The sequence below is a fragment of the Phodopus roborovskii genome, unplaced genomic scaffold (assembly GCF_943737965.1).
Source record: "Phodopus roborovskii unplaced genomic scaffold, PHOROB, whole genome shotgun sequence".
Classification (NCBI taxonomy): domain Eukaryota; kingdom Metazoa; phylum Chordata; class Mammalia; order Rodentia; family Cricetidae; genus Phodopus; species Phodopus roborovskii.
Window position 1 is genome coordinate 1,680,797 of NW_026126588.1, and position 24,993 is coordinate 1,705,789.

At 52.9% G+C, this 24,993-nt stretch overlaps 1 protein-coding gene across 1 annotated transcript in view; it reads right to left on the reverse strand.

Annotated features, from left to right (window-relative positions):
- Positions 1-5,277: 5,277 nt before the first annotated feature.
- CUNH6orf132 (chromosome unknown C6orf132 homolog) overlaps positions 5,278-24,993 on the reverse strand; it is a 29,375-nt gene continuing 9,659 nt past the window's right edge. Inside the window, exons 2-5 of the mRNA XM_051204615.1 lie at positions 24,788-24,894; positions 11,278-11,353; positions 5,992-9,094; positions 5,278-5,551 (exon numbers count right to left, since the gene is read on the reverse strand). Of these exons, the coding sequence (XP_051060572.1) occupies positions 5,437-5,551; positions 5,992-9,094; positions 11,278-11,353; positions 24,788-24,894 (3,401 nt within the window). The 3' untranslated portion in view covers positions 5,278-5,436. The remainder of the gene's footprint in view (positions 5,552-5,991; positions 9,095-11,277; positions 11,354-24,787; positions 24,895-24,993) is intronic.

Genomic DNA, 24,993 nt, shown 5'->3' on the forward strand with positions numbered 1-24,993 from the left:
AACAAGAGTCTGGGTTCCATCCCCAGCACTGTATAACCCAGGTGTACAGTGTTACAAATGTCTAATCCAGCTACATAAATGGCTCTAGGCTAGCCTGGGTTACAAAAGATCCTGTCTCAATAATAACCTCCCACATACACAACAAAGTTACTGTCAAGATTTAGGCTAGCAAAGTTAGGCAGTGGTGGCGCACACCTTTAATCCCAGCACTTGGGAGGCAGAGGCAGGGAGTGCAAGGAAATCTTCCAGGACGGTGTAAGAGGTGTTTGTCTCCCAGGCATCTCTCCATCTCCCTCAGGGATCGCTGAGCGCCTTCACTGAAGTGTGCTTCTTAGTAGCCTCACACCCTCAGACACTTATTTTCAGACAGGGTGTCAGTGTATAGCTTTGGCTGGCCTAGAACTTTTGTTATGTAGGACAGGCTGGTAAAATCTCTCTCTTTCTCTCTCAATCTCTCTCCGTGTGTGTGTGTGTGTGTGTGTGTGTGTGTGTGTGTGTGTGTGTATTGCATGTGCCACAACACCTATATAGTCAGGAGCCAGCCTGAAGGATTCAGTTCTCTATCCACCACGTGGGTGGCAAGGATGAAGCTCAAGTTGCCAGGTTTGGTGGCAAGCACCTTTACCCACTGAGCCATGTCTCCAGCCTGGAGCGTAGGGTACCTCTGTGGCTTTGGAGGCTGTCCTGGAGCTTGCTCTTGTAGACCAGGCTGGTCTCGAACTCACAGAGATCCGCCTGCTTCTGCCTCCCGAGTGCTGGGATCAAAGGCAAGCACCACCCCTGCCCAGCTAAACCACAGATTTAACTCTGAACTCAGAACCTCATCTGCTCCGGGGGAATTACAGGCAGCTATGACCACAGCGCCACCTTCTGGCTGATGCCAGCTGCACGTACAAGCAGGCATGCTCCCAGGATGCAGCAGGGACTCTGTGCAAACTGCACAGGGCTGCACTTGCTTTCTACCAGGGGAACCAGGTGAGAGTGAATGTCAGGAGCAGCATTAAACGCCCAAGAGATGCCACCAAAGTACACAGTAGAGTGCTCGCGTTGGTCATAAAAAGTGCTTTTGCCAAGGGTTTGAATGTGACAAGTGCGCAAATAGTGGCTGCACGGTTCCAGTCCTAAAGCTACCATGGTCCCTGTTCTACAGTTTTGTTACCTTCTTGGCTAACAGCAACCAAAGAGTCCCAAAGTTAGTCTGCTGTCCCTGGCTGCTCGGGGCCTGCGGAAGGAAGTGCGGATGAGCCACTGATTGGGCCAACTGACTCATGGTGGGGGACCCTGCCTTTGAGCCAGAGATGAAAGGGGGCATAGTTGCCTTAGGGAGGTAGGTGGAGCTGGCAAGTCAGGACAGGACCACCTGGCTGCTCAGCCTTTGGGTCATCGCCAGTACCACAAAAATAAAGACGATAAACAAATCAACACACAGAGCTGGGCATTTGGCATCCAGCACTGGGAGGCGGAGGCAGGAGGACAGGGTTCAAGGCCATCCTCTGAAACATAACAAGTTCATGTCCAGCCTGGGCTACAAGAAACCTTGTCTGGGAAAAAAAGAAAAAAATCATGCAGGGGTTGGGGGGCAGGGGAGATGCATAGTCTTTATCTCCTGAGGGAAGCTTCCTTTCTTGAATCTGGCTCAGAAAAGGCTAACCTTGACCCTAAGGGATGCCAGGCCCAGACTCCAAACAGGCATCCTTAGGACCTGCCCTTGTTGCTTTCTGTGTGACCCTTGTTGCTTTCTGTGTGACCCAGGCTGGGGTCACACAGAAAGGCTTCTGTAACTAAGGTGTGGTCAACCAGACCCAGGCACACAAGCATCCCCTTAGGCCGCCCACTTATTACAGTGGCTATCCCCTGCTTCCCTTCCCCAACCCTACTGTGCTAGGTGACTGGAAAGTGTGTGGAGTAGTGCGCTTGGGAAAGGCTGAGCCACAGGGAATGGTCACGGCTAGGAGGAAGGCAGCTGTGACCAAACAGCAGAGTATGAGTCAGGTAGGCTATTTGGAGCAACTGGATCCCTGCGTTGGAGGCTCGGTTGCCTAGACAATGAAATGCAAACACGGTATTACACACCAGTGAACTTTAGAGCGCCATCATGGCTGCTCTATGCAGGACTATGCAAATCGTGGAGTTGTGCACATAGGAGTTTTCAGCCTGAAGTACATGGATGGGGGGGTGTGAGGAGGGCTAGAATAATATGTAGAAGTGGCCAAGAGGGTGTCTTTTTCGTGGGATGCTCTCAAGAGCTCAGAGGGCTAGGACCCGACAAAATGTTAAGGCCACACTGCCAAAGTGCAGACTGTCATTTTTGACCAGCTAGTGGAAACTCAAGGACACAGTTAGGGGGCACAGCTAATGATGGAGCACCTGCCTAGCGCTGGGTATGGTGTCACCCAGCACTCTGGAAGAGGACACAAGAGGATTTGAGAGTTCAAAGCCATTCTATGCTACATAGCAAATTTGTAGCCAGTCTGGGATACGAGACCTTGTCCAGGAAAAAAAAAAAAAAAAAAAAAAAAAAAAAAAGGAACCAAATGTGGGGGGCTTATCCTGGGTTAACGCCATGATCCATGTACCTCGAGTGTTCTATGAAGGAAGGAGTTCAGAGGTCAGCTATGGGGAGTCAGTCTACAGGCCTCCGTTACCAAGTTCTCACTCCAGAGATGGAGGGTCCAGGAGAGACAGGGTGACTAGGTCCTGAAGGATGGCAGAGGCTGGAAATCTTGTCTGCTGATTATATCACCCCCGTCTCCCCCAAAGAGCCTCTGAGGAAGAAACATACCTGCTTCCCTGACATTATCTTGAGATGACTTCTTTGGTTTGGTTTTCCCTTGTGAGGACCGAAAGCTCAGATGAGCATGCCCAGCTGGTCAAGGGTTCGGGAAGGACACCATGAAAAGCCAATCCTGTCAGAACTCTACAGTTTGGTAGACCTGAGTGCTTTATGCATTCCTAGATCCCTTTTTATATGACAGGGTTCCTCTGTGTGTCCCAGGCTGGCCTTGGACTCAGTGACTTGATATATAAACATAAACCAATGAACTCCATAACTAAACTACACCCCCCCAGGCCCAAAAAACACACATTTTTTTTTTTTTTGATCAACTTTCACTATGTAGCCTCTGCCTCCCAGGTGCTGGGATCAAAGGTGTGTGTCTGTGCCACCATACCCAGCCTTCTGTGTTTCATTCTGTGCTTGTGAGCAGGAAGGGACATGTAGAGGTCAGAGTACAGCTTGCTGGGGTCAGCTCTCACCTTCCATCACAGGGATCCCAGAGACTGAACTCAGGTTGTCAGGCCAGCAAGTAACTTGCTTCACCCACTGAGACATCTCGCCGATCCATATTTTATGTTTTTCGAGACAAAGTTTCTGTGTGTAGCTTTGGAGCCTGCAGACCAGGCTGGCCTCGAACTCCTAGAGATCCACCTGCTTCCCAGCCGTCTCTGATGTTTTTGTGTGCTCCTTGTTGTCTGCGTGACATCTGGTGTAACCCCGAGGAAGGTTGTCCTTGAGATGGGTTCTCTCACTGATCTGGGCTTAGAAGGAGGGGTAGGCCGTCTGGCTGGAGTCCCAGAGACCCCTCGTCTCTGTGCCAGGGTTACAAGCAGGCACCAAGCATCGTGTTTCTATGTGGGCTCTTGGGGCCAAGCTTTAAGACTTGTGCTGCACATGCTGAGCCACGCCCTCCTTATGCTGCCAAGGCAGGCCGGTTGGTTACTAAGCGAGACCCCGCACCCAGCCCTGTGCTCTTCGCCTATCTTGATTTCTCGCCTCTTCTAAACTAATTATTTTTATTTCCATTCACAAATCCCTGTGTTTTTGTTTGAGCTTGAGGTGGGGTCTCATGTATCTGACTGGCCTTCACTGTATTCCTGCTGCCCGCACTTCTTCAGTGCTGGAATTGGAGGTCTGTACCACAGTGCCAGGCTGTAGATTGTGGCCTGGCCCAGGACATGAACCAAAGGACATGGCTGTCCCCATTCTTCACAGCAGCTTGGATTACTGTCAGGTCAGAAGAAACAGGCTCAGAAAACCAAAGGGACTTGCTGAAGGACAGTTTATCATCTAGCTTCACCTCTGGGCCTGGTACCCTGTGTTTGGCACTGCCCAATCCCACAGTTCCGTGATGCCTGGGTAGCTCCAAGTCACCAATCTACAGCTACAGAGCAGGGGCTGTCCAAACTGGCTGTTTATTTCCCATGCCAAGTGAGACTGCGACCCCAGAGCGCTCCAGAGCTGGGAGGCCACACCCCACTACTCAAGCCTCGATGCAGCAAACTTTCATAAAACACTGCTCAGGGAAGCAGTTACGGGCCAGTGCTGTGTGGATGGGCTTGGCTTCATGAACACAGTGAATCTGTCACCCTGCCTGAGTCATCTGGGTGCCATCTCTGCATTTTCCTCTCCTCACCTACTGTCCCAACCACCTAGTACTTCAGCTAGTGCCACAGATCAGAGGCCCAGCGTCCTGTGTCTGCTCCCTGCCCATCTGAGGGGGCCACTCCTCTGCCCTTCCTTTCTCCCCTGCCTTGATCTGGTCCCAGGACCCCAGCTTGTCCCCACCTGGAGAACTATTGTTCCTGATATATTTGACATAACACACAAAGCAGGACATATATTAGAATATATATATTCCAACTCACTGGTAGAACCCTGGACTGCCCAGACAGGACAGGTCTCCCGCGCTCTGAACAACTGGCCTTAGCACACTACCTACCCTTGACTTTCCAAGACCCATCCATCTCCGTGTTGGCAGCGCGCTCCCTGGTCCTTGTGGCTCCTTCCCCCCACCCCCAGTCAGGACTTCATGGTCCTGGATGGGAAAGCAAAGCCTCAATCCCCCATCCTCTATCCCACACTCTCAAGACCTTCTCATGGGTAAGTTCTAAGGCCAAGGAGCGAGGAACCTACCCTTGGCCTGGCCAGAGCATGAGACTTCTGTTGCAGAGACCTGTGTGATGCAAACGGTTTTGATCTCATCTCCAAGACCATCTAGCAAGACCAGCTCGGGGACAGGCAGGTGTTAAAGAGATCTACCTACATTTGGGAGGCGCTGACAGGCACTGTCAACCCCCATGAGTTTCAGGTCAGACTTAGAACTGCGTGTAAACTGGTTTCAATAAACTTTGCTAAAGCAGACAGTATCAGATAGCAGAAACAGGGCGCAGGCCCAGAAAGCTCCTCCTTCCCCCTCCCTCCCCCATCTGCCAACAGTCCATAGCCAGGCTGTCCCTCGGTGCTTCTGGAAACAGGCATGCTTCCATCTTCCACGTGGCTCTGCTACTCACACATCCACCTGTATCTCTGTCTTCCAGAACAAAGGCCTTTGGTGGTGTCTGAGCTGGGACCTATAATACCCGGTGTGGCCTCTCCCCCACCCCCCCAAACTAACTGCCCAAATCCAACCCCTGGAAGTGAGCCGAGTGAGCCACAGCTCAGGAGGTGGCTTTCCAATGAGTCCCAGGGTAGGCATAGGAAATGGGATGGCGCGTCCCCGGCCTCACGGTGAACGTATTGATGGGGCTTCCATAGTGGGTGCCGTATGGAGACCTGGAGAGTGGAAGGGGGCGCGGTGAAGGTTCACTTGCATTTGGTTGCTCCCCACTTAACCCACCTCCCCCAGGACAGAAAATTGTAAAATGTGACGGGATGGACTTCCGAGCTCCAGGGTGGGACCAAGGGCATCGGCCAGCAGGGCTGTCTGTCTGTAGAACTCCCCCGGTACTCTGTCACTCAGACCCCTTGGCTCCCAGCGTGTGTCTGGATCCATCTTTCCACCCGGGTCCACCAGGTCTCCCTCTCCTCTACATTTGAAGCCCTGAAACCCCAGCGGGGAGTAAAGAGGTGTGCTGGGAAGTGAGGAGCCAGCCGACAGCACCCAATCTAGGTCTTCCCTTTTCTCTTAGTCTCAAGCTATGGACGTGCCCTTGGCATTAACTCTGTTCACTTATCCCTGGTCGTGAGCCCCCGGAGACCCTTCCCCAGCTCACCTGGTGCTTTTAGGAGGGACGAAACCATAGTCACCGGCTTTGCCGCCACTACCACCACCTCCGCCGCCGGGCACCTTGTACTTGACCTCAGCTGCGCCTCGGGCGCCCTCCAGCGACAGCCTCCGTGCGTCCAGGCCTCCGGGGGCCGCGCGGCCAGCCGAGTTGACCCGTCGCATCTCGGGGCCTCCCGGCTGCGGTCCGAAGCAGTTAGGGGAGCTCATGCTGCGTCCGGTGGCGCCGCGGGGCGTCCCGGGGTTGTGGTGGGGCTCCCCGACGTACAGGCGTTTCTTGATGAGCGAGCGTCCGCTGCCGGAGAAGCGATCCAGGCCCCCGAACTCGGGGTACTGAGTGCCGGGAAAGCGCGAGAAGCCGCGAGCGGGATTGGCCCCGGGGCTCGCCTCCAGCGCCTGTCCCAAGTCCGAGAAGTTGTTCCTGGGTGGAGACCCGTGACGACCCTGATGCTGCAGCTCAGGGGCGGGGGGCTCCGGGTCGTTGCTGAACTCTGGAGGCGGCGGAATGATATCAAAGCTGAACTCCTCTTCTTCTTCCCTCTTATAGGAAGGAGAGGGTGGAGAGGAGAAGGACTTGGGGAGGGCGCGGGCTTGGGGTAAGCTTGAGGGAGCCGGTCTTTCCCGGGTCACAGCGGCCGGGGTCTCCGCCTTGGTCCACCCATGCCTGTGGGTTGGCTCTGGGCCCTGTGTGTCTCGAGCCTGCTGTGGCTTCCACTGACTGGGTCCAGCGGGCCGTGTTGAGGTCCGATGGGAGTCCTCTGTCTCACTGGGTGCCTTAGGGACCACAAGGAAGGAGTTGGGCCGGCTACCTCTGTAAAAGATGCTGTCAGAGCTGGCCTCTGCTTGGTTGCTATGGTCACGGAGACTCCCTGGCAGAGAGGACCTTCCCAGCCCCATCGCACTCCCTCCAGGCCTGGTCTTCTGTGCCCTCTGTCGGGCTGCAAGGAGCAGAGCCATTGGGGAGCCCCGCTCCACCACCTCTCCAGTCACCGGGTGTCTGAGGAGTTGGTCAGCAGGCTGGATTGGGTCAAGAGGTTTGGCTGGGTGACTTTGGGGCTCCTTTTCGTCCACTTGTCCCCCTGAGCCTGTGGCCTCCCCTCTGGCCCGAGTGGGAATCACCACAGCAACCCCTCGGCTGTGGCTGTTGTGGCTGCGATGGGGTCTGTAGAGAAATGGTACCTCCTCTCCACCAGTGGACATCTTTGGTGGGAGGGCTGGAGGGGAGAGGGCTCCATTTGTGGATAGTTGGGTGGCCACTGCATTTTCTTGAGAGTCTGGCTTTTCTCTCTGCCTCACTGGGACAAGGTCCTTCTTGGCCATTAGCGGAGATGATGGGATGGACAACTCAGGTGTGTCTTTGGGTGGCGTGGCCTGCCCAGGTGGGACCTTGGATGGCGCGGTCTGCTCAGGTGTAGGCTTGGGTGGTAAGGCTGGCCCAGGTGTGGCCTTAGGTAGGATAGCCTGCCCAGGTGCAGGCTTGAGTGGTAAGGGTGGCCCAGGTGTGGCCTTGGGTGGTGTTGCTGGACCAGGTGTAATCTTGGACTGGAGTGGAGTGGCAGACAGCTGGGGTGGATTCTTGGTGACAGGCTTATGTAATCTGCCATTATCAGTCCCATTTTCAAAGATTCTTCCTCCTTCCAACCTGGGTTTGGGAGGCAGAGATGCTATGCTGGGTTTGGCTTCTTTCTCCACTGAGGAGGCAAACCGAGCCTCTAGCTCACTCCGGATCTGCTTGACACTGGGGGCTGGAGTACCCTGGGGGATGTAGTCCACAGGGGGCAGGGGCAGGCTGCTGGTGGTTTCTCTCTCTGGCAGGTAGCTGCTGGAGGGACTCTTCTCAGAACCACAGGGGTGTGTCTTCTCAGGCAGGCTTGGCGGAGCTGCCTCCTCTGATGGGCTGGGGCTCTTCTTGCTCTCCTTTTCTTTCAAGGCCACCGTAGGGACTGGCCTGTGGCTGAGTGGCCGATCCTCTTTCCTGGAGCCACAGAGATAGGCTGCCAGCTCACTTCGAAGCTTTTCCATCTGCCCGGGGTCCCTCCAGTCAACGGGTTCTGACGAGGCTGTGTCCTCCAGAGTGGGCGGGTCGGGCTTGGAGTTGAGAGGAGGTGAGCTGGTTTTGGGGGTCTTCCTAAATGCAGAAGACGGAGGGACTGCCTGCTCGGTGGAGGGCAAAGGAGGAGCAGTTGGGGGCAGGGAGGACGCTGGTGGAGGGAGTGGAGGAGCAGGTGGAGGCAAGGGAGGCGCTGGGGGTGGAACTGCAGCTTGTCCGTCTGTCTGGGGTTCAGACTGCCTGAGCCTTGGGCTGCCTGGGGTCTCAAGCCTGGGCTCTCTCTGGTGCTCTGGCTCTGGGGCCCTGTCTGGGTAAACTTGAGAGGCAGGGCGGACGCTGAAGCTGGAAGGCGGTTGGAGGTGGGTAGAGGCCTTCTGGCTGGCTTCCTCCTCCCTTGGGGAGACGGGCCCTGCTGCTTCCAGAACTGGGATAGAGGAGGTCCTGACTGGAGCTGGGGGAGGCACCTTGAATGACCTGGGGAAGGTCAGGTGGGATTCGGGGCTAGCCCCTAGGGGGCTCCCCTTTAGTTCAGCAGGGCTTTTGGGGGGGCTCAATCTGGGGTCTTCTGGCTGCCTGCCATTGAGTGCTACTTCTGATTTCCACTTGATAATGCCCCCAGCAGGTAAGAGACGAGTCCCAGATGCATGAGGAGAGACTGGAGTTGGGGATCCTGGGGCTGGCAAAGCAGGGGTAGGGGGGTCTAGAAAGGTTGACGGTGGGGCGGGGGGTATGAAGTCTGGAGGGGTGGGTGTCGATGGTGGGGAGAGGGGAGATGAGGGAGACGAGGTGTCCAGGGCTGGGGGCGGGGGCGGGGCTGTGCTGGGTGGGGGTGGGGGTTCCACCAGCAGGGGAGGAGGAGGGGGAGGGACACACGGAGGTGGTGGTGGAGGGGACTCTCCTGGAGGCTGTGGACTGTCCTGGGGTGGGCCTGGGGCTGGGCCTGGAGGGGGTGGGGGGATGGATGAGTCGAGGTCATAGTGAGGCCTCAGGTCGCCTACAGAGCTGTACAGCCGGAGGTTGCCGTTGACAAGTGAGCTGGTGCCTGCAAGGAGGGATGTGGAGATGTGGAGTAGAGCAGGTCTCGCCTCCCTCCCGCTTTTAACCAGGCTTTCTTTTTCTCTGGCTCTTCAGTGTGTGGGGAGGGGGCGTTACCATGGAGTGGCTGTGGCAGTTTGAGGACAACATGGGAGTAAGTTCTGTCCTCCCACCAGGGGAGTCCTGGAGACTGGGTGGCTCACCGTAACTGCTGAGCCATCTTTCCAACCCAAAGCCAGTCTCTGTGCCTGGCACAGGGAGAGGGGCTGGCCAGGAGAAACACTGTCCCTCCAACCCTTACACCCTAACCCTGACCGAGGACACAGCAATGCCACCTATGCCCTGAGCTGTCCCAGGAGTGACCCTCTCCTGTGATCCCCACTCCAGGCCCCGGAGCAGCCCTCGGTGCTCATACTAAATCCTGTGTTCTCTGTGGGTCCCAGTGAGTCAGGGAAGCCAGGTGTGGTGGTTCATGCCTGTAATCTCAACAGTTGAGAAATTGAGGCAGGAGTTCAAGGCCAACCTGGGCTACATAGTGAGACTGTCGCAAACAAATACAAGAGCCCCCCCCCAATAAAATAAAAGAAAAAGCAGGGGAGATGGGCTCAGTGAGTAAAGGCCTGCAGTGCAAACAGGATCTGAGTTCAGAGCCCCAGCACCCACATAAAAGCTGACAGGCCTGCACCTGCCAGCCAAGTACTGAAAGAGAAGCAGAGGCAGGCCAGTCACTAAGGGGGGAAAGGGACAGAGAGAAAACGTCTGATGCTGACTTCTGGCCTCCTCACACACTAACAGGTACACATGCACACCACACACACACACTAACAGGTACACATGCACACCACACACACACACACTAACAGGTACACATGTATTGTGTGCGCGTGCACGCATGTGTATATATACATACATACACACAAACAGGTGCATATGCAATATAGTATACACACATTAACAGGTACACACGCATACTATATACACACATACACAGACAGGTACACATATATACCATACACACACTAACACGTGTGTATACTACATACTACATACTAGTAACATGCATACTACATTAGCAAAAAAAAAAGGAGAGGGGGAGCAATTCCGGGATCACAGAGAGGTGGGAAGTGGGGGGGGGAGGGGTGCAGACAGGTGGAAAAGAGGAGGGAGCAGCCTGCACAAACCGCTGACTCGTGGTCTTGGGAGACCCTGAGTCCATCTGTCACATCGGTTAGAACCTCTGCAGCAGGGTCTGCCCTGGTGGATGGTGCAAAGGAAGTAAGGTACTCAGGGATTGCGGCTACAGAGATGGACGCCTGGGCGGCAGCACATCCCTCTTCCCGGCCCCTGGAGAGTCTCCCTTCTTCCCTCACACTGACTTTCCCACTTCCCACCTCAGAATGCTTAGGAAAGGGCAGCAAGCCTGGAGAACGGGTTCCTGGAAGGCTTCCCCTAGCCGTGTGATGTCAGCATCACACACAAGGGGCACCTGGAGGTCCCCACAGCAACAAACAAAACAGACACAGAGAGACACTCACTCAAACGTATCCGTTGTCGGGATGAAGGCCAGGGCCTTGCTCATGCTAGCTACTACTGACCTCTGGCCTGCACACACTCTGCCATTTCCTATACACGCTCGACAGGCAGCACTGTCCATTAGTAAATCTTTACCATGGCGAAGGCAGTAATACAATCTGCAGGGGAGGGGTGCTGACGGGGGCTCTTTCACTAGGAAGGCCCCACTGACAGGGAGACCTTGGAGCAGGGGCATGGCAGGAGGGGGTTGAGATGCAGACCCTGGGCTGAAATCCTGCCTAGGCTAATTCACACAATCTCTTGTGGCAGAGGTGGGAGGAGCCGGGAAGCAGTGAGTGACATCCCAGCAGTCCAGCTCAGAGTGATGTCACTGGACAGGTTTGAGTGGCTTACATCCACCCCACAATGCAGTCCTCCAGAACTGTCACTGCTGTCCCCAAGGAGGGCGAGAGAAGATAGACTTGTCTTGCTGTTGCCTTCATCCGGCTGCGGCCTGGTCTCGCCCCCTCCCACTTCCAGGTGAGCCTTAGCCAACCAAGGCTCTCCCCATCTCCCAGCCCACTGGCCTCACTGGCTAAGGTTAAGGCCCAGGACTCTGACTTTGCCACAGAGGAAGGAAAGAGAGACGAAGAAGCCACAAGATCAGAGTTCTCTTACCTCCCAGTCCTTTGTCTGCAAAGCCTTCTGGGACAGAGGGGGTGGGTACAGCCAGCCCATGGTTCTCCTGGGCACTCTGAAAGAGACGAGAGAGGTCAGGGGACGGGGAGATAACTAGCCACGTCTCCGATCCTGTTGTGTTGCTGAAGGAAGTGCAGGGATGGAGTAGTGTTACAACTTCATGAGAATATGGAAACACTAGAGTGAAGTCATTTATTTTAGATTCATCTAATGTATATGCTCAGTGCACACAGAGGCCAGAAGAGGCCAGACTGGAGTTACACACAGTTGGGAGTGACTGTGTAGGTGCTGGGAACTGAACCTGGGTCCCCTGCAAGACCAGCAAGTGTTCTTAACTGATGAGTCATCTCTCCTAAGAGTGAATTTTAGAAGATGAATCTGGGCTGGGGATATATTTCAATTGGTAGAGTGTTTGCCTAGGACATACAAAGCTGAGTTCAAAACTGGGTGTGATGGGGCATGCCTGTCATCTCAGTACCCAGGGTAGGAAGTTCAAGGACATCTTCAGCTCAGTTGGAGCTTGAGAGACATGAGACTTTGGCAAGAAAAAAAAAATCGAGTGTCCCTTTGTCCTTTCTGCTAGAAATGTATGCTTTGGGGCTGCCAGTCACATTGCAAATACAGAATCCGCAAAGATGAGGATCAAGAAATCTCAAATAAAGGCAAACCAAGGAGCCAGGCATGGTGGCACATGCCTTCACTTCCAGCTCAAGACCGTCCAGGTCTACAGAGTGAGCTTCAGGTTATAGTAAGACCCTGTCAAAACAAAACAAAACCAAGGGCTGGTGAGAAGGCTCAGAGGGTAGGGTGCTTACTGAAAGCCTGATGTCCTGAGCTGAGCTCCGTCTCTGGGGACCCAGAATGGAAGGAGAGAACCAACTCCTGGAAACTGTCCCCAGACCCATGGAAAGAACCCCGCCTACAGTGACTCCTCCTGGCTACTCAGTGGCCAAAAGCTAACATCCACATCCCGACCTCCTGATTACTCTGGGCTTTCATCGGGAATTTACAAGAGGAGCGTAAGTGATGAATCAGAGCTTTGGAAGTAGTACAGGTGCCCGTGGATCTCTAAGGTAACAGAGCAGAACATGTTTACACAGCTGTCCAGGTCCTCATCTGAGTGTGAATCTAGTTTGCATTCTCTTCCCCCTGCAAACACACATTTCCATAGACCAACAAAGTGCACACACCTGCAGCTCTGAGGATTGATTGGCAGAGCATCACATGGTGCTAACAAAGGGGCTCAGGGGCTCCGTTCCCAAGCCCACTCTCCTTTCACCAACTAGTCTCCCGGTCTCCCTCCCTCTCTCTCTCATGTCTTTCCTTTCTGCTCCCTTTCTTTTTTGGTAGCGCAGACTGACCTTAACATTCCTACATAGCAAAGATGACCTTGAACTGGCCATTTCCTGCCTTCACCTCCCAGTGCTGGGATTCCAGGTATCACCAGCACAGCTGGCGTTATGTGGTGCTGAGGGTCAAGCAGGGCTCTGTGCATGCTAGCCCTAGCCCCAGGGTCCCCTTCATCTCTAATAAGGATGCTGCCGTGAACACACCAGATGAGGAAGCACTCAGAAGCATTTGAGAACTATTGTGAAGCACATGCTGGCACCAGCACCCAGGTCTATGGAGCCGGTGCTGGGCTTTTTGCCCCTCCACAGCTGCCGCTAAGGGCCAGCTGCACCATGCATTGTAAAATGGGCAAGAGTTGAGAGCACTCACTTTGGAGCCTGAGGCCTAGATGTGATCAGCCCTGCTATCCAGCTGCAGGACTGTGCCTGCTGTCCCTGCCGTGAAATAGTTCTAAAACCAGAATGTACCATCTGAGGAGGTCATGAAAGGAGATGAGGCCGGAAAGCGCTGGGCGCAGCACAGGAAAGCTCACTGAAGGATGCTAAACTTAAGGAAGGAGCCTCCTGCTGGCTGCCTGTGCCTGGCCCTGCTGACCTGCTGCTGTCCTGAACCAGCCAAGCAAGGCTTTGTCTGCCCTCTAGAAGTGCAGAGCCACCCACACACCTCTTGTTTGCTCTCTCCATAGTTGTTAGTTTTATGTGCATGTGCCTGAATATACATATGCGTCCTGTATGTGTGCAGGAGCCCTTGGAGGTCAGAAGGTCGGGCCTCCTGGAACTGGAGTTACAGTGTGATGGAGTCCCACATAGGAGCTGGGACTGAATTCCTGTAAGATTAGTGAGCAAGTGCTCTTGACAGCTGAGCCATCTCTCCAGCTCCTCTAGAGAAAGGGTCTCTACATAACCCTAGATGTCCTGGAACTCACTCTGTAGCCCAGGCTGGCCTCCAGCCCAGAGATCTGCCTGCCTTGGCCTCCTGAGTGCTGGAATTAAAGGCTCGCCAACACACCTGGCTCTAGATGGGTCTTGATTTCCTCTGATGAAACTGGGGGACTTCCTGGTGCCCAGGGACCTACCAGGTACTCAATTAGAAAGTCCAGTTGTCACTGGTGGCCAGATGCTGCCAACCCTCTAGGTTTAGGGACTCAGAGGTAGTAAGGTGGAAGGTGCTCATGAACTATCTATCAGACCCTGGTTGCCAGGACCCCTCAGACATTAGAATAGCTGTGACGACCACATCCTCTCAGCTACCGCCCCCACTCAATCCACACAGTCATAACACACATCCATGTTGTTACTGACTGCACAGGGCAAGGACAGGGTCCCTCCCTGCCCAGCAGACCAGTCTCCCCAGACCCTATGAGATGCACCACACACATGGGAACTGTAACCATCTTCACTGAAGACTCTCTTTGATGTGATGGGGACCAGGGTCAAGAACTCTTGACAACTTTGAAACATAACTGGAAATCGAAAAGACCCGAGACTTGGCATCAAAAGTCTTGGGTTCTATTTGTGCTCAGTTTTGCAAGCGCTGTGACCCTGGATGGGCAGGGAGAAGTTGGAATGGACACTTCGATTCATGATGGGACTGGGAGCTTGCCCTGCATCCTCTCAAATCCTCTGATGGAGCCAACAAAGACTACCTTTTTTTTTTTTAAAACCAGGTCTTGCAATGTAGTCTCACACTGCCTTACCATTCTGTGCTAGAATTAGTCTACCACTACACAGAGATCTATCAACTCTCCAGGATTATAGGGATACAGCTATTTTGATCCTAAAACACCACCAACATGTCAGATTCCTAGGCCCCAGAGTGGAAGCCTGTCATCTTGAGAATGTCTTGCAAGCTCGGGCCTGGGGCTGGCTCTTTAGACACCTTCCTCCATACAAGGAGGCCCCAGACCTCCTTACAGGTCCTGAAGTCCAGCCTCATCCTTCCAGGGTCTCCCAACTGCGAACTAAGCAGTCCCCTAATCCACAAGCAATTTCCCCTATCTCATGGCTTTAGTTCTTAGCAGCCACTTCCAACACTCTCTAGAGGAAACTTAAGCTCATTTGAGTCTTAGCCTCAGAAACAGTGTCTTCCTCCTTTGCTCATGGGACTCAGACTGCTGAAACCTAGGGTGCAGGCCCGGATGGTGTGGAGAGAATCGCCTTCATGGTTGCCCATTTTCTCACAACCCTCCTTAGATCCTGGGGACTGAGGCGAAGCCTCAGGAAGAGGGTTTGGGGATGGGGAGGTGGCCCCTCGGGGAAAGTGCTTGCTGTGTAAGCATGAGACCTGAGTTCCAATACTCTGGAAGTAGTGAGTGCCTCTAAGCACAGCAGTCCTGTGTGGAGATGAAAGACAGAATTCCTGGAAGTTCGAGCATGGGGCCAGCTAGCCAGGCTCAAGTGCAGCAAGAGACCCTGTCTCAAACCAGATAGAAGGTAAGGGTGAACACCCAATGGTGTCCTGTGACCACAGACAGACAGACAGACACACACAAACGAAAAAGAAGGGCTTGGAGGTGCATTTGCAGGCCATGTGTGATGCTGGCATGGGAGAGGGGTGTGCCATGCAGATCATTCAGGGACAGTTGGCATTACTGACTGTAAACAGTTTACCAGGTAACAGTATGTCATCAACACTACCTTCCAGAATGTCACCAGAGCCTGTCTCCCTAGGCAATACACCAGGATTTGGGGTAGAAAAAAAGGACACAATTTCTCAGCTTTTAAAGAGATTCACAAGGAAGCAAAATACAGTTTTGTTTTTCCAAGACAGGGTTTCTCTGTGTAGTCCTGGCTATCCTGGAACTGGCTCTGTAGACCAGGCTGGCCTCGAACTCACAAAGATCTGCCTGCCACCAATACCTGGCTCAGCTTATTTTAATTTTTTAAAACTGTATTTCGGCTGGGCAGTGTTGGTATTGGTGATACACACCTTTAATCCCAGCACTGGGGAGGCAGAAGCAGGCAGAACTCTGAGTTCAAGACCAGCCTGGTCTACAGAAGGAATTCCAGGACAGGCTCCAAAGCAATACAGAGAAATCCTGTCTCAAAAACCCAAAATAAATAAGTAAAAGTAAAGAAATTGAAATGAAAAGCAAATGTGGCTAATCTCTAGAAAAGTCCTATGGAATTCTTTGTACTATATATATTAGGGTTAGTTAGAAAGGATTATGCAATCAAGGGAACTAAATAAAACACTATAAAGTGGCTAAAATAGTAATGATTTAAAAAAAACATAACAAAACAAAAATAAGCTAGGGCCAGGGAGCAGGTGATGCAAAGCGCATTAGGGACCTGAGATCAGATCACAACACCCACATAAAAGGCCGAGCAGGGCGGGGTGGCGCACACCTTCAGTTCCACCGCTCAGAGGCAGAGGCAGGTGGACCATGTTTTACAGTAACCTGGGCTATGAGACCCTGTCTCAGAAAAAATAAAAGCAAAGTTATATCCTTCCTCTGGGCCAACAAGATGGCTCAGATAATAACGTGCTCGCTGCCCAAAAATGTAAGCCTGCAATTGAGTTCCGTTCAAGGCCACGCCCTCCCCGGCTTGGGCAGGAGCCTCACTCAGTGCTCGGGCAGAGTCCAGCCTGGCTCTGCCCGTCAGGAATGTCATGAGACTGGGCCTAGGCACCTCCTTGTCTCTCCAACCCGGGAACACCCAGAAGCTATAGCCGTGGGCCCTGTCGCTGCCTTCACAGAGGATCTCGGTGGCGCAGCAGCTCAGGGAGGTCATGCCAGTGAACCAACCGTGCCCTGCGGGGGCCTGGCGAGGGCCCGGTGGAGAGAAGTACCACTGTTTTCTTCCTTGCTTCTCTATTTCTCCACTTCAAAAAGAAACTAAAAATCCAATTTAACTCCGTACGTAGCCAAGGTTGGCCTTGAACTTCTGATCCTCCGGCCTCTATTCCCATGTGCCAGATTATACACATTAAGTCACTGTGTCCAGCTGCCTTCTTTCCTTTCTTTTTGGTTGTTTTTTGTTTCTTGTTTTTTCTCAAGACAGGATCTTCCGATGTAGCCCTGGCTGTCCTGGAACTCCCTCTGTAGACCAGGCCGGCCTTGAACTCAGACAACTGCCTCCCAAGTGCTAGGATTAAAAGCATGCAGCATTGCACCTGGCTCTTCCTTTCTTAAAGGACACGTATTACTTATGTGTGTGTGTGGGGGGGGATGCACATACCATGGTGAACTTGAGGAGGTTGGAGGAGGAGCTGTGCAAACCATTTTGTTTTCGCCATGCAGGTCTCGGGGATCAAATTTAGGTCATCAGATTTGGTGGCAAGTACCTCTTACTACCGAGCCATCTTGCAGTCCTTCAGCTTTTTAACAAATGATTGTATTCATAATTTTAAAAAGCCCCCAACCTGTTATGATTCTTAAACGTTACTGTGGTTGTAGGGTGTCCGGCTCATGCTCAGTCCATGCAGCTGAGAGTATGACAGGAAGATCAAGCCAGCCTGGACCGCAGGGTGGAGCTGTGCCTGAGGAGACCGAACTGAATTAACCTGAAGCCCACACTCAGCACCTGTCAGCCTGGTGGCAGGTGCCGCGATCTGCACACCTGGACGGCAGAGGCAGGAGGGAGCGCTGTGTGTGTGAAGCTAGGCTGGGTTACACATGGAGACCCTGTCTCAGAATAAAACACACAGAAACAGAAAGTGAGCTGGGTGTGATATCAGCCTCCTGTAATCCCAGGACTTGGGAAGTAGAGGCAGGAGGAGCAGAGAGTTCAAGGCCAGCCTGGGCTACATGAAGTTCTGTTTAAAAACAGCAAACTAAACAACCCAAATAAAGTATCCCAAAGGCAGAGCTGCCACAGTCAGTGTCAGTGAGAGCCCCCTCCTGCCTTCAGGACTCAGTTTCCCCATCTGTACGCTGTACAGTGGAGAGACCTCCCCCCACCTGCCTTGGTTTGTTGGACTACAGAGGCCGAGACACACCCATAGGCCCTGAAAAGCAGGTCAGAGGAAGGTTATTGTGGCTAGGCCCCTCTCCCTGTGGGAGGCTGGAGAGTTGGCTCAGCTGTCAGGAGCATGGACTGTTTCTCCTGAGGACCTGGTTTGACTCCCGGCATCCCACAGAGGAGATGCCTCACAACCCTGTTACTACAGCTCCAGGGGATCCAATGCCTTCTGGCTTCCGTGGGCAACATATACATACATACATACATACATACATACATACATACATACATACATAGCACACAGACATGCATGTGGGCGAAACATACAACAAATTGAAAATAAGTAAACCTCAAAAAAATTAATTAAGCAACAGCAGAACCCCTCTGTGGGTTGGTAAGAGCCCAGAAACCCAGCTGCTCTGCCCAGGGCCCAGCCTGCGAGTCCTCCATATACACGCATTGAGGAAATGGGCGTTTCCCTCTGGGCAGGGACAAGTCACCAGGCATCCTCTCCTGCCATTTAGGGGGGAAGAAGGGAAGAAAACACAAGTGGAGGAAGTAGTTAGCGCCCCTCCCCGCTGGAGTTTTGCCTGGTGGAGTGCACAGCTCACCCCTGCTGCCAGAGAGAGCTCAAGGAGGCCCGGCCCCATCATTCTGACCCTTCTCTTACCCTGCAATGCACATCCTCATGCCTGGGATTCCTTAGAGGCCAGTCTAGGGTAGATCCCTAGAGGCTGGGCCAGCAGACAAATGCATGGCTGACCTTGTACATCACAGCCTGAAACTCTTCCTTGGCCCTGGAGATGGGGAATTGGACTATGAGAGGGATGGGGAGGGAGAGGACCCTGCTCCGGAATGAGAGCCAGACATGCTTGGGTGCTCTCCCAAGCCCACCCAGAGTGAGAGTCACAAGGAAAATGTTCCAGACAACCAGGGTGCTCAACTGAGTGAAGCCTGGCTACCGGTGTGTGTGTGTGTGCATGCGCATCTGTATTGGCCAAGGACAGTGCTGGAGGCTCAAGACAGGACTTGGCATAGACCTGAGGACAGCTGTGTGTTCTCCCTAGCATTCAGTTTCCCTGAAATCAGACTCTACTGTGCGATTTTAGAAATGAGCTCACTTGGGCTGGAGGTACCTTACTTGGTGGGGTGCTTACCTAGCCAATGAAGCCATGGCTTCCTGGGATGTGGCTCGGTTGTTAGTATGCGTGGCATGCCAAGTTAGCATGCAAAAAGCCCTGGGTTTGATTCCCAGGACAAATAAACCAGACATGGTGGTGCATGCCTGTAATTCCAGCATTCCAGGTAGAGACAGGAGGATCCGGAGTTCAAGGTCGTGCTGACAAGATGACTCAGTAGGAAAGATCCTTGCCACAAAGTCTGACAGAGACATGACAGGGCCCACACGACAGAGGTGAGAACTCACTCATGTTCTTAGACTTCCACATACACGCTAAAACACGAGAATACACAATACACTAAGTAAAGAAATAAGTGTAAATTAATGGCTAACACTTTTCATTGCAGCTGTAGGAAGCAGAGGCAGAAGAATCTGTGAGTTTGAGGCCTGTCTGGTCTACACAGAGAGTTCAAAGCCAGCAAGGGCAACATAGTAATAATCTATTTCAGGGATGGAGGGAAGGAAGGAAGGGAAGGGGAGAGGAGGGAGGAAATTTAAATTAATTATTAAAAGTTCAGGACAATCATTGCCAATGTAATGAGTTCAAGGCTAACCTGTATGTGAGTCCGTGTCTAAAGTGATCTCCGTGCTCCCTGGGATGTGAGTCCTTGTCTAAAGTGATCTTCGTGCTCCCTGGGATGTGAGTCCGTGTCTAAAGTGATCTCTGTGCTCCCTGGGATGTGAGTCCTTGTCTAAAGTGATCTCCGTGCTCCCTGCATTCTCTTGTTCTTCACCTCCTGTCAGAGCAGCTGTGCCTCTGCCCTAGGGCCCAGCTCTAGTCCTCCCCTCCAGGGCAAGGAGTAAGTAGGCCCTGAGGAGCAAGGCCTTGACGTCCACACTATCGTCTTCCAGACCCAACTACAGAGTTGTCTGTTTAAATTCCGAGTCCACATTTAACTTCTCTTCCTGGTCACCCTTCCTGAGACAGCCGCTGCGTAGCAGGCTCAGGAGCCCCGGGGCTAGCAAGAGGCAGCTGTTTATAGGAAAGGATGAGGGTGTAGATGGCTCTGGGGTTTTGTGTTGGGGCTCCTGTGAGTAACAGGGTCAGGTGGGTGGGGAAGGGGCATAAGCTCCAACTTTCCTCTCACTGCCGGCCTCTGACACCTCTTACCCCATAACCTTTCCATTCAACATCACCTACGTGAGTCAGTCAGCCCACACTGCCTTTTCTGGGCCTCGAATTTAGGAATGAGCTCCCAAAATGGCTGGACTGCCTCCACCTGTTTCTTTGAGTTCTCAGGTGACCAAGGACTGGAGGGAGGGGGCCCCGGAGAAGACAGGTCTCTCCTGCAGCTCAGGGATGCCTCCTCTTGGCAAGGCCAGGCTTGTGTGACTCAGAGGGTAGGGCAACCCGGGGAGCTCTCACTGCCCTGGGCACCCCTAGACCTGTCCAGCCAGTTTGCCCATATTTACCACATGGGCATTTAATTTCTAATTTCCCATAAGCATCAGCCTGGGGATGACCGGATCAGATGGGGTAGGGAGGTCAACCCAGAGGAAAGTACAATCTTCCTACTCAGGTTAGCTCAGGTTAGCTCTTGAAAGCATAGGGCTGGCTCTGCCTTGAGCCTGTGGCAGAGACCCAAAGGCCCAGCTGTGTTTGACCCTGGGTCTCTCTGTGGATCCCCGGCTGTCCCGCCTCAAGGGTTGGGGGGGGGTGAAAAGCCTGGGCCACCAAGCCTGGCCCCTGTCGCTCTTGTCCAAGGCAGGCCTTCCCTTACTTGGGTCTAACATTCTTTTTATTGTTGTTATCACATTATTATCCCGTTCATTCATTTTGTGTGCCAGTGCCATGTCACACAAATGACTGAGGTCAGGGGACGACTCTGAAAGGTCGTCTGCCTCCTTCTACCATGTGAGTTTCAGGGATCCAACTCAAGCCATCCATCAGGCCTGGCAGCCAGAGCCTGATGCACTGAGTTCTCTCACAGGCCCAGATCTTTGTGTTCTTATATTTCCCACCCCACACCAGGGAGAGAACCCAGCGTACTGCACACGTTAGACAAGTGTTCTGTTACCGAGCCACACCCCGGTTCTTATTTATCTTTATTTTGAAACAAGGTTCTGCTACCTGTAGCTCAGACTGATCTCCTCCCTCGGCTCCCGAGTAGCTGGGACCTCAGCCACACACCACCATGCCGGCGGTACGGTCTCATCCTGGTGGCAGCTGAGGTCCCACCTACTTTTGGTGCTCTAAACCAGCTCCTCCAAGCCCCCAGGACAGAGGTGGGTGGACCTGGTGGCTAGAAAGCAGGCCTCCTCCAGGAAGGTTCATCTCCAGGAAGCAACCTGAGCTTGTGTAAGCTTACCATGCCCCCTCTTGTGCCATTAGAGTCACTTAGCCTAGAAAGTTACAGTTGGGGACACCTCTAGGACCATTCCCAGTGATCCTACCAAAGGGCAAGGAACCAGAGGCCTGGAGAGAATAAGAGCCTTGCTCTCTGTCACTCTATAACCCAAGGCAGGCCTGGGGCGAGGGACAGGTACCCGATGGCCAATCCCAGGGCCCAACTTGGTCAGTAAGGAACCCAAGGGTTCATTTCATGTTTGGCCTTTAGTTATGGACACTTGAGAAAGAATCTCTTAGAGTCAGGCCATCTGAGGACAACCTCTTTTTGAGCACATGCCCTGGCTGGCTCTTGAAAGGACTGAATATGAGGGGACATTTGGAAGATGGCCCAGGCAGAGCTCAAAGACCCTTGCTGGACCTGTCACCTGTTTTCTGGCCTCTTGGCCTGGGCGGTGCCTTCTGCAGGTGGGAGGTTTAATATAATGTCAGGCAGAAGGGGCCAGGCACTGGTCCAGGCCCCTCCCACACTGACATGGGGCTGGGGACCAGTGTCTGTACATGTGTGTGAGCCCACACACACCTGGGACACTGGAAGAAAGCCCAGAGCTATGGAAGGGGGTCTGAGATCAGATAGGAGAAAATGAGCTGCTCAAGGCCCTTCTCCCTGAGCAGGTGGCGAGCGATGATGCTCAAAGCGACTCCACACCCGTAACCTGAAGCAGGATCAGAGCTGCAATTAAATTAGGCCAAGGGGTCTGAATTTAAAGCTCACCAGAGACAGGCTTCAGTGGGACCCCGAGAATCCTCAACTAAGACCTGCTCTAGACCCTGTGAAGCCATTTCTCCAAGACCTCGAAGCATCCAAGAGCCATGAGGCCACAGGACAGGGATTGAGGGGGTCAAGCCAGGAGGATGGGAGTGAAGTTTGGGGTCCTGGAAGGGGAAGGCAAGAGCTGCCAGCATGGAGGACGGTTCGCGTAGTCTGAGGGGCATTGGCTGTGGGGGGTTGGGCATGGGCTTTGCAGGACCGTAAGCAAGCCATATCCTGACTCAGGGCTAGTCTCTGGGCTGTAAAATGGGGGCTTGTGGGGAGCGCTTTGGAAGGGGGTGCCTCTGTTCACGTGTATGATCTCTGGAATGGCGTTCAGAGTGGGTGGGTCAGGCAGCTCCACCTTGACCGGCACTGAAGGAATGTGGCAAATGTCCCCTTCTGGGTTTGGTCCCTGCTCTGTAAATGATGTCTCCATGGACCTAATTGAGCTTCAGCTGTTGGTTTGACATGTGATTTCTCTCCCATTCTCTGTAGTGGGGCCTTCCTGCTTTGTCTAGAAAGAATGCCCTGGGGCAAGTCTCCAGGAGGCCCTAGTACCCTAGGCCTGAGCCACCCTCCATGCTGGGACCTGTCCTGAAAGGCCCAGAGTAGGTGGGGGAAGATGTAGGAGACCCTGTAGCCTTGAAGTGATCGGGAGAGGTCAGGACAACAGGAGCCAGTCATGACTGAAGGGCCAGTCCAGGGGCAGGTATGACAGTAATGTCCCACACCGCCATCCCCAGTGTGCGCGATGGGTCAGTGACGGGAGGGAATGGAACTCACATCATCTGCGGCTGCAGCAGCCCTTACACACAGCTGTGCACATCTCGGGGAGTGATGTGACTAGGGTTTTGGTTGTTTTGTTTTTTTCCCTTTGGGTTTTCTTTCTTTTTTGGTGTTTTGAGACAGGGTTTCTCTATGTAACTTTGAAATCTATCCTGGAACTCACTCTGTAGACCAGGCCGGCCCTGAACTCACAGAGATCCACCTGCCTCTGCCTCTGCCTCCCGAGTGCTGGGAATAAAGGTGTGCGCCACCACTGCCGGGCTTTTAGCATTAATTTTGGTGGGTCGGTTTGTCCGTTTTGAGATCAGATCTCACTGTGTAGTCCTGGCAGCTCTGGAACTAGCTCTGTTATTTTGTTGTTGGTTTTTTGTTTTTTTCCTATTGTTTGCAGTGACAATTCTGTGTCTTTCCATGGGCTTCTTTTGTTGTTCTCATGTAGTCCAGCTCAAACTCAGTATATAGTTAAGGATGACCTTTAACTCCTGAGCTTTCCTCCTCTTCTTCCCAAGTACAGTGATCACAGGTGGGCTCAGATGTGGTTTGTTTGTGTGGCTTTTTTTTGTTTGTTTGTTTTCCTTAATGCTGGGGATTGAATTCAGGGCCTCATGTTAAGCATTTTGCCAACTGAACCATAGCCCCCGCCTCAGAGATCACTTTTAACAGAAAACTAGAATCTGACTGTTTATTTGTTGGTTGTGACTTGAGACAAGGTCTTATGTAGCCGAGGTTTGCCTCTGCTTACTATGTAGCCAAGGATGACCTGGTTCCATGTCCCAAATGTTGGAGTTAAGGGGTTTCCATATCGATGGGAAATGAGCCCATGGCCATTTATTCTGTTTAGTTTTCTTTAGTGTTCTTGGGCCTTTGAGACAGGGTCCCCTGGAGCCCAGGCTGTCACTGAACTGATCCTCCTGCCTCTAGCAAGTGCAGGGATTACAGCCATGTGGCGTTTTCTTTTTACTTTTTAATAGCGATCCTAGAAAATTTAAAATCCTGCAGGAGACTTGCATTGTTTTGGCTGAAAGCTCTAGAGGACCCAGCAACTGTCCTGGAACCAAGCAGAACCGTTTATCCCGAGCTTCTTTTTCCGTTCACTTGTTTTGTGTGAGGGAGAGGCAGCATGTGAAGCAACCTGAGTGTGGCGGTCAGGGGGAAGCTTGAAGGAATGAGTTGGTTCCTCCTCCTCTTTCACTATGTGGGCTCCGGGGACTCAACCTTAAGTTTAAGCACCTTTGCCTACTGAACCACCTTGCCGGCACTCCCGAGTAGGTCTTTGAGGGTTTTTTTTTTTTTTTTTTTTCCCTTTCACTCAAAGAGCAAAATCCCTTTCAGCTATTTGTTTGGGGCCTGGAGAGATGGCTCACGGCTCTCCCAGAGATCCCAGGTTGATCCCCAGCATCCACATGGCCATTCACAAGTGTCTGTAACTCCACCTCTAGGGATTCTGACAAGCTCTTCTAGCCTCTGGATTTGCAGACATACATAAAGGCAAAACAGCCATACAAATAAAAATACATACATACATACATACATACATATATATATATATGATTATATATACATGTACATATACATATACACATGTATTTGTTTTGCTGGGCAAATTGTAATTCCAGCACTTGGGAGACAGAGTCAGGAAAGCCATTAAAGACCTAAATAGCGAGTTTCTGGATAGCCAGGCCTAGCAAGATCCTGTCTTGGAACAAAAGATGAGTTTTTGGTTTCCTGTAGTTTCATACATACAAACAAATCTCTCAAATGCCTTTCTCCCAAGCGTCGCTGTGTGTCTGTCTGATGAGGGGTTCAGATGCGTCTCTTCCATGAGGCCCTTCTTGACTATCCACTGTAAATACACTGGCAGCCTCTGGCTGCCATTCTAACAGGTGGCGGCATCTCCTACAGAGATGCTCCTACAGAAGGTAGCAGTAGCGGCCAGGGTCTAGCAGGAAGCCAACAGCCACCCTGCTGTTCAGAGTTGGCAGCCATCACTGGGTACCCCTCCCTAGTCCCAGGCTTCCTAAGTCTCAACCCTGCCTCCTCCCAGCAGCCTCCCTGGGTTGGCATCAGGAAGGAAGCCAGTTGACTGGGTGAGGCTGACATCTGTGGCAGGTGAGGTGCCCACCCAGAGCGGACTCGGGAGCTCAGGCCTGGGCGCTGAGCGCACTCACCAAGGGAAGGAAGGTCAGCAGGGGCCGGACTCTTGGCCGGGCTTTCAGGGTGGCTGTTCCGGATTCGCTCACAGTGTTGAAGTGACTGTCTCCGTAATAGATCCCATCTAAAGGACAGAGAGGGGGACAGTGAGCAGGGATAAAGGTGACGGGCCACCTGCAGATTCCAGTGGGGCAGTGGGGTGACCAGCAACCCCCCTCTAATA